At 39.1% G+C, this 9,332-nt stretch overlaps 1 protein-coding gene across 1 annotated transcript in view; it reads left to right on the top strand.

Annotated features, from left to right (window-relative positions):
• Positions 1–9,332, top strand: part of SYNRG (synergin gamma) — a 97,058-nt gene that overhangs the window by 25,974 nt on the left and 61,752 nt on the right. The window contains exons 7-11 of the mRNA XM_023516604.1: positions 2,103–2,405; positions 3,602–3,835; positions 4,955–5,032; positions 7,650–7,846; positions 8,870–9,118. Coding sequence (XP_023372372.1) covers positions 2,103–2,405; positions 3,602–3,835; positions 4,955–5,032; positions 7,650–7,846; positions 8,870–9,118 — 1,061 coding nt within the window. The remainder of the gene's footprint in view (positions 1–2,102; positions 2,406–3,601; positions 3,836–4,954; positions 5,033–7,649; positions 7,847–8,869; positions 9,119–9,332) is intronic.

Raw genomic sequence — 9,332 nt, 5'->3', positions numbered from 1 at the left:
CTGGCACCCTAGCCACTTGAGCCACAGGCGCCCAGCCAGCTTTTTTATTTTTTAAACAAAATAAAGCAATACTTTTTCATATCCAGTTTATATCTTTCATAAAACTTCAGTGTGGCCTGATTTTATTCCATCGATAACTAGAGAGCAGTAATAGTAAGCATATGGTGTGTCCATTTTTCAGATGAGAACCTTTTTGTAAAAACAACTACTCCTTGAGACATTAGATTTTAGTAAATATTAAAGCAATTCAAAGCAGTTAAAAATGAGAAGCAGCAGCAATAAAATAGTATTATTAATGAGCTTCATGTTAAATGTAGCCCCTGTAGAGTAGTTCTAGTATGTAAATAAGTCTCATATTTAACAATAAAAAGCCACAATGATATTTATATCCTTTAATTCCAAAGACCTTTTAAACATGGTCAAGGTTACTTTCTGCTTTTTTTTCTTTTCTTTTTTTCTTTTTTTCTTTTTTTTTTTTTTTTTTGAGATAGAATGTCACTCTGTCACACTGGGTAGAGTGCCATGGAGTTATACCTCACAGCACCCTCAAACTCTTAGGCACAAGCAATCCTCTTGCCTCAGCCTCCCAAGTAGCTGGGACTACAGGTACCCACCACAAGAACCAGCTAAGGTTTTTTCTATTTTTAGTAGAGACAGGATCTTCCTCTTGCTCAGGCTGGTCTCAAACTCCTTGAGTCGGGCAATCCACCACCTCAACCTACCTCCCTTCCCCTCCCTCCCTTCCCTTTCCTTCCCTCCCTTGGGTGCCATGGGATTAAGTGCCATGGCATAAGCCTAGCTCACAGCAACCTCAAACTCTTGGGCTCAAAAGATGTTGGGACTACAGGCATCCACCACAACAGCCAGCTAATTTTCCTATTTTTAGTAGAGACGAGGACTTGCTCTTGTTCAGGCTGGTCTCAAACACCTGAACATAAGCAATCCACCCACCTTGGCCACTCAGAGTGTTAGGATTACAGGTATGAGCCACTGTGCCCCACCTTATGCATTATTGATTAATGCATTTCTTACTAAATAATGAAATTTAATCATCTGAGTATGTATCTGTCCAAAATATGTTCAGTACAATATAGGGAAGTGTTCTTGTTTCTGGTATCTTTTGGTCTGAGAGAATATTATCTCGATAAACAGATCATTTGGATTTCAAAAATCACCATTTACCTGTAAATTATTAGTGGTCTTGGGGAAAAATATATTATTTACCTAAAGAAATTTTGGGCTGGGCACATTGGCTCATGCCTGTAATCCCAGCACTTTGGGAGGATTTCATGAAGCCAAGAGTTCAAGACCAGCCTAGGCAACATAATGAGACCCTATCTCTTCAAAAAAAAATTAGGTGTGTGGTGGCACGCACCCATAGTCCCAGCTACTTAAGAGGCTGAGATGGGAGGATTACTTGAGCCCAGGAGTTCAGAGTTTGAGGTTACAGAAAGCTATGATTACATCATTGTACTCTAGCCAGGGTGAGAGAGAAGAGACCCTGCTCAAAAAAAGAAAAAAAAAATTGAATTTTACATTTTTCTCTTTTTGACCTAAATGCAAATTAACTATTACATTTCCTTTTAAAAAGAGATAAAGCCAGGCATGGTGGCTCATGTCTAATCCTAGCACTTAGAAAGGCTGAGGCAGGTGGATTGCTTGAGCTCAGTACTTCCAAAACCAACCTGAGCAAGAGCAATACCTTGTCTCTACCAAAAGTAGAAGAAAAAAATTTATGTGGGTGTGCTAGTGGACACCTGTAGTCCCAACTACTTGGGAGGCTGAGGCAGGAGAATCGCCTGAACCCAGGAGTTTGAAGTTGCTATGAGCCATCATGCCACAACACTCAAACCAGGATGACAAGGGTGACAGAGTGACACTCTGTCTCAAAAAAATAAGAAAATGAAAAGAGATAAAGTTGTGTATAAATAGACATCAAGGTTTTTCATGCATTGTCTTAATTCCATTTGACTGTTGTTATTTCTTGTTCACTTCCACTCTTCATATCTCAGTGTATTATTTTGGAATTGTACTACATCTTAATTTCTTTTTCCCTGTTGATTTTCATTTCTGTGTGTTTCATTGCCATTTTCCATTTGCAGATTGTCCCACATCATCTCACTCTACTAAAACTGTCTCCCCATCACCTGCCTTTCTTGATGAAGAAGAATTCAGTGACTTTATGCAGGGGCCTGTTGAAGTTCCCCCATGCGGGCCTTCCTCCTCATCCCAGCCCTTTCAGTCTTTCCACCCCACCACCCCACTTGGCCAGTTGCACACACAGAAGGCTGGGGCACAGCCTCTCCCTCCAGGTCAGATTCCAGTGTCTTTTGCCTTACATGGTGTCCCTGGGAAAATTCCTTATTTCTCTACTGCTTCAGCCTCACACAGTGTACAGAAAGCAGGTAACTCCTAGTGTTATTAATGAAAATACTTTTAAAATACCCTGGGATAATTTATTTCTTTTATATAAGTAGAATGATAAAGTGATGTTGACAGAGAAACATGTACATGAATGTATGAGTACTATTGAAATTCTGTTGAAATTCACCAAAATAAGTATCTAGATTTTTGAACTCTGGAGTCTTCACATTCCAGAAAGGCAATATAAAACTTTTGCTCCTGGCTCGGTGCCTGTGGCTCAAGTGGCTAAGGCGCCAGCCACATACATCTAAGGTGGCAGGTTTGAATCCAGCCCGGGCCTGCCAAACACCAATGATGGCTACAACCACAAAATAGCCAGGCGTTGTGGCGGGCACTTGTGTCCCAGCTACTTGGGAGGCTAAGGCAGGAGACTCGCTTGAGCCCAGGAGTTGGAGGTTGCTATGAGCTGTGATGCCACGGCACTCTGCCCAGGGGGATAGCTTGAGGCTCTGTCTCCAAAAAAAAAAAAAAACTTTTGCTCCTAAATTAGGAGCAATTTGAACCACCTGAGAACTTTAAAAACAAAGTGATCTCTTAGGAAGATTATTCTTTTGTTTGGGAAATTCATCAATATCATTTTCTTAAAAATAATGTGGGAGGGAGAGCTACTTTCTGGTTCAATGATGGAGCACTTTGGGGCAGAAGCCTCGGCCATTCATATACTACCAGTTTTCCTTGGACAATGCTTTAAACTTTTCTGTACCTTTGTTTTTATCATCTATGAAATAATAGGGCAGCTGTACACTCTGACCTGAGACATAGCACAGTGCCAGGAGGGATCTTGGCAGATGTATACTTAGTCCAAACTTAACTCATTTGACAGACATGGACACAGATCCAGAGATGAGGTTATTGGCCAGAGGCCTCCCGTGTAATTAGTGAAAGTGTCTGTATCTTATACAGCTCACCCCATTTCTAAGGTAGTACTCCTTCCAATATACTATTCCGTTATCTCATAGAATTCTTGAGAATCACAGTAGATAATTATGCTTAAATTCTCTAAAAATCTCTCAAGTCTTTTGAGTCTTCTACAAATGTGTAGTGATTAAATTATTAATATTTTAAAAGTTTATATTTGGCAGAGCCTTCCCTGTAGGATATGGGGGTGGAAATGGATGATTGGAAAGATTGGAAGTGTGTAGTTACATACCAATAATCCTTCATGCTGTTTGTTTAGGCCCTTCCTTGGAAGAGAAGCTCATAGTATCTTGTGATATAAGTACATCTGGGCAGGAACAAATTAAATTAAATAATTCTGAAGTTGGGCACAAAGCCATAAGCCCAGGTTCCAGTAAGAACCATCCCAGTTTAACGGCCAGTAACGGGGGTGCTGTAGATGGATGTGTAAGTGGTACCACCACTGCAGAGGCAGAAAAGGCTTCAGACCAAAACCTGTCAAATGAAGAGAGTGGTGAGCTCATGAAACATTCAGCAAACAGTTTGTTTAACCAAATGTCGCTCAAATGCTAACATCTTAAGCATTAATCTTAAAATGAATGCTGCTTGATTTTGCTAATTGAAATTTTGCTTAAAATATATTTAATGCATTCCTTTCTCCAATTAACCCCTAAGATTTTGCTCTGAATTCTTTCAACACACTGTTACTCCTTTTCAAAAAGTGATTTTGATAACCAGCTTTCTTAATCATTTCCAATTTAGAATTTCCTTTTATTTTATAAAAGCTCTCTTTTTTCTCTCTTACACATTCTGTTCTTCCATAAAGGTTGAAAAGTTAAAATATAACTGGAAAAGTCACCAATGAGAGTACAATTTTGCTTTCTCTGAGATAAATCATATTGCACTACTGCCTAAAAGATCAAAATTGTTAACTTTGAGTCTGAAGAGATGAATTAGAATGTGGGCAACGTAGGAGGCAAACTTTTGGAGGATATTGTATTGGACCAAAGGACCCCAAAAGTCTTAAATATCTAAGGCAGCAGTGTCATGTTTACGTTTAAAAAAAGTGAGACTTTGGAAAGAGGCATTATTAAAAGCTGCAAATAAAGCTTGGACATTTACTTTTTTTATGTATATAATTTTTAAATCATTATTTATCATGTTTTTTCCTTCAATTTATAGTACATGTGAAATGGTGCAAGCCTCATGTGATTTAGAAAATTGATTTGGTACAGTCTGGTTTTTCGGGGGTTTTTTTTTGCTGTTTTTGGCCGGGGCTGGGTTTGAACCCACCATCTCCGGCATATGGGGCCAGCGCCCTACTCCTTTGAGCCATAGGCGCTGCCCCCTGGTTTTTCTTTAATTTACTTTTGAGCACAGAGTATATAAAAATTGTTTAGAAACCAAATACCTGTATTTTAACCCAAATCAAACAGCAGGAGAGGGGAGAGGACCTCCAAATATTTTCGTTGTATTGGTGACTTTTTTTTTTTTAAGTATCTCCAGCCAGTGTTCTTTATGAAAACCATAAGTCAGTGTGATTTCCATTACATATATTAATATACTAGTATAATTAATATTATGTATAATTATCTATACATAATTATATATATTAATGTTCCTTATCTTCTAGGTGTAGGAGTATTTCCCTCGCAAGATCCTGTTCAGCCCAGAATGCCTCCTTGGATTTATAATGAAAGTTTGGTTCCAGGTAAAAAGCTTCTTTGCCCAAGATTCCCCATCTGTATACATTTAAACTGTAATTATAAATATTTACTGTTGTAGATACAAAATATACAGAAGAAATTGTCACCTACTTTCCTCTTTTTTCTGAAAGAGTACAGAAAATTCATTAGATTTTGTGGGTTTTTTTTTTTTTGCAGTTTTTGACCAGGGCTGGGCCGCCACCTCTGGCATATGGATTTTGTGTTTCTTAAGGCTGCCTCCTCTTAGGCTGAGAATGCCAGCTCATGCCTGTAATCCTAGCACTCTGGGAGGCCAACCTGGGTGGATTGCTGGAGCTCAGGATTGCTATTTTTAGTAGTGAGGGGCCATCTCTACTGAAAATAGAGAAATTAGCCCAGCGTTGTGGTGGATGCCTGTAGTCTCTACTACTTGGGAGTCTGAGGCAAGAGGATCACTTAAGCCCAAGAGTTTGAGGTTGCTGTGAATTATGATGGTGTCACGGCACTTACCCCCAGGAGGAAAGAGTGATACTCTGTCTCAGAAAAAAAAGAAAGACTGCTTCATCTGTGTAAATGCAGGAAGAATGTTTTGCTTTAATGTTTTATTGACCATCACATGCCTTTATTTGTAAAAGCTTTGTTAGATTTATCATGCCTTATCAAATATTTCAGAGATTATTAATTCATCAAGAATTGTGGGGCAGGTGCCTGTGGCTCAAGGAGTAGGGTGCCGGCCCCATATACCGGAGGTGGAGGGTTCAAACCCAGCCCTGGCCAAAAACTGCAAAAAAAAAAAAAAAAAAAAGAATTGTGCCAATATATTTAATATAATTTTCTGGATTCTTAATAATTAATTTAAATTTTAAAAATTATTTTCATGACTTATTTGTCTTGTGATACTCTGACGTGAAGACCATGTAGCTTCTTTTCCTCCATTGGAAGATGGCATTTACTTTTTTCTTTATGTATGTTATTACTGTTGAGCGATACCCCTAGAAACGTCACTAAAATGCATCTTCTGATAGTACTCAATTGACACCAGGAAATCGTCTCTTTAAGCCATGATTGATGTGCATAGAGTAGTGACTATTTCAGCAGCATATCTTAATCTGAATTTATTATACCTTGTTCCATTTATTGTACTTTGCCAGCACCTTGAAAACTGAAGGTAACTTTGATTAGATCTTCAGTTTTCTAGGTCATAGACTAAAGTTGTCCTACACTTGATTAAATAAAACTCATTCAAGATTTCTGGGCTTGGCGCCTATAGCTCAACCGGCTAAGGCGCCAGCCACGTACACCTAAGGTGGTGGGTTTGAATCCCCAGCCCGGACCCACCAAACAACAATGATGGCTGCAACCAAAAAATAGCCGGGCGTTGTGGCGGGCACCTGTGGTCCCAGCTACTTGGGAGGCGGAGGCAGGAGACTCGCTTGAGCCCAGGAGTTGGAGGTTGCTGTGAGCTGTAATGCCATGGCACTCTGCCCAGGGGGACAGCTTGAGGCTCTGTCTCAAAAAAAAAAAAGATTTCTGTAGTTGAACTTCTTTGAAAGAAACTGGTATTATCTACTTTATATCATAATCACATGATCACAAATTGAAAGGCTAATTATTCCAAAAACTAAAAGGGACTTCAGTTGTACTTAAAAATAATAGATTTCCTTCTAGCTAACCTCTTTGATGTTTTGCATCTTTTTCTTTGTCCTCAAGACAAACAAAATCTAGATCTTGGTATATTTTAGAGTTTTATCCATTATCAGTTTGTATTTCTTTCTCCCTCCTCTTTCCAACATACATTCATACATACATACCTAGTCAAAATATGTGTTCTTGTGGCCAGCCTATTAACCTGCAATCCATATTTATAATTCTAGATGTAAAATTTTTGTTGTAAACATTTTTCTATCTCAGCCCTAGTCACTTTCATTCTCAGCAACTATTAACTCGGCTTGCCAGATTTAGCAAAGAGCCGTACAGGATGCCCAGTTATATTTGAATTACAGATAAACAGCAAGTAATTGTTTGGTACAAGTATGTCCCATGCATTATTGGCATTCTTTACTCTATATGGCAACCCTGACTCTAACAGCCTTTCCCACTTTGTCTTTGGAAAACCCACATTATTGTGGAAAACTCACCAACAGTACCCACCTTAACCAAAATCTGATTTTTCTATGAAGGCTTTATTTCCATAGCACCTTCATCAGTGGTGTTTTTTTCTCACAGCCTTTAATTCATTAGGTCAGAAGAGTGCTCTTGGTGTAATTCTTGCTTCCTGTTGCTATTTACACACTGTTCCCACCACTGTTACTCTGCAACTTCACTTATAAGGTCCTAAGCATCGGCTTTTACCACCCTCATCTTGTTATTAAAATCTTGTATTGAATTGTAAGATTTTTCCCTTACCTTCAATTCTAAATCTTTCTTTAGGATCATGCCCCAAATTGTCATCTAAGTTCCAGATTCTAATTATCTGCTGAATATTCCCACCCGAACATCTTTCCAGCAGCTCAAACCCTGATGTGGCTTCAGTTCTATTAAAGGAGTTTGATTTAAGATTATTCTTATATACAACAATGACAACAAAAAAGATAAATCACTTGTAATATGTTTACATTTATAATCTGGTCTTTCCTTTAATAGATGCCTATAAGAAAATTTTAGAAACCACAATGACTCCAACTGGAATAGACACTGCTAAACTTTATCCCATTCTGATGTCATCTGGACTTCCCAGAGAAACTCTTGGACAGATATGGGCCTTAGCTAATCGAACTACACCTGGCAAACTTACTAAAGAAGAACTTTATACCGTTCTCGCCATGATAGCAGTAACACAGGTAGACAATATTTCTTAACTTTACTTAGTCTGGGTGCAGTGGCTCATACATCTAATCAATCCCAGCACTTTGGGAGGCCAAAGTGGAGTCTTACTTGAGTCCAGGAGGTCAAAATTAGCCTGGGCAACATAGCAAGACCCTGTTTCTAAAAAAAAAAAAAAAATTTTTTAGAATAGCTGAGTGTGATGGTATGCACACGTTTGTAGTCCTAGCTATTTGGGAGGCTGAGGCAGGTAGACCACTTGAGCCCAATAGTTGGAAGTTGCAGTGAGCTATGATCATGACACTGCACACCAGCCTAGGCAACAAGAGCAAGACCCTGTCTCAAAAATAAATAAGTAACCAACTGTATTAATATAAATTGAAAGACTGAATCCTTTTCTTTACTACATTGTAGAACGCCTTGTACATTAAAATTAGAACATTTTCAGGATGCAGTACTTCAAAAAAGTAGTTTATATAATGTATGTACTAGCAAATTATTTCTTTGTTTAAAGACTTTTAATAAGGCCAGGCACAGTGGCTCACACTTGTAATCCCAGCACTCTGGGAGGCTGAAGCAGGTGGATTGCCTGAGCTCAGTAGTTCGAGACCAGCCTAAGCAAGAGCAAGACCCTATCTCTAAAAATAGCTGGGTTTTTAATCCAATCATGGTGGGCACCTGTAGTCCCAGCTACTTGGGAGGCTGAGGCAAGAAAATTAATTGCTTGAGCTCAAGAGTTTGAGGTTGCTGTGAGCTATGACACCATGGCAATCTACCAAGGGTGGCCAAGTGAAACTCTGTCTCAAATAAATAAATAAACAAACATTTAATATATTAACATTCCCTGTCATAGCCTAAGTATCAGATTTGCATTAACTTTACAACTTTTTTCTTGTATCAAAATCATGAGTTTTGGGAAAGTCAGAGTGGAAACTTATGAAGACTATAGCTTTTACCATTAGGTCTCTCTTTGCAAGATTTAGATTGTATGTGGTTTGCAGTCCCCTAAAGTATTTCCATTTTCCTCCTATTTTTTGTAGAGGGGTGTTCCTGCCATAAGTCCTGATGCTTTAAACCAGTTCCCAGCAGCTCCTATTCCAACTTTAAGTGGCTTTCCTATGACTCTGCCTACTCCAGTGAGTCAGCCGACTGTGATACCTTCAGGCCCTGGAGGCTCCATGCCCCTCACCCTGGGACAGCCAGTCATGGGCATTAACCTTGTTGGACCAGTGGGTGGAGCTACAGCCCAGGCTTCTAGTGGCTTCATGCCAACTTACCCTGCAAACCAAGTAAGTGAAGAAATTGTGCATATTCCAGGTAATCCCTAAAGATCAATCCTTGTTATATAATTACTTTTTCTAAAAGTACAAAATTTCAGCTGGAAAAATTAAAAAATATAAGTTCTATAAAAGAACTTTATACATTCTATAAGACAAACGAGGCTCGGCGCCTGTGGCTCAACCGGCTAAGGCGCCAGCCACGTCCACCTAAGGTGGCGGGTTC

The sequence above is a fragment of the Otolemur garnettii genome, unplaced genomic scaffold (genome assembly GCF_000181295.1).
Source record: "Otolemur garnettii isolate 467f Iridium unplaced genomic scaffold, OtoGar3 scaffold00094, whole genome shotgun sequence".
NCBI lineage: Eukaryota > Metazoa > Chordata > Mammalia > Primates > Galagidae > Otolemur > Otolemur garnettii.
The sequence above is the reverse complement of the archived record's forward strand: the minus strand, read 5'-3'. Positions and strand labels throughout refer to the sequence as shown.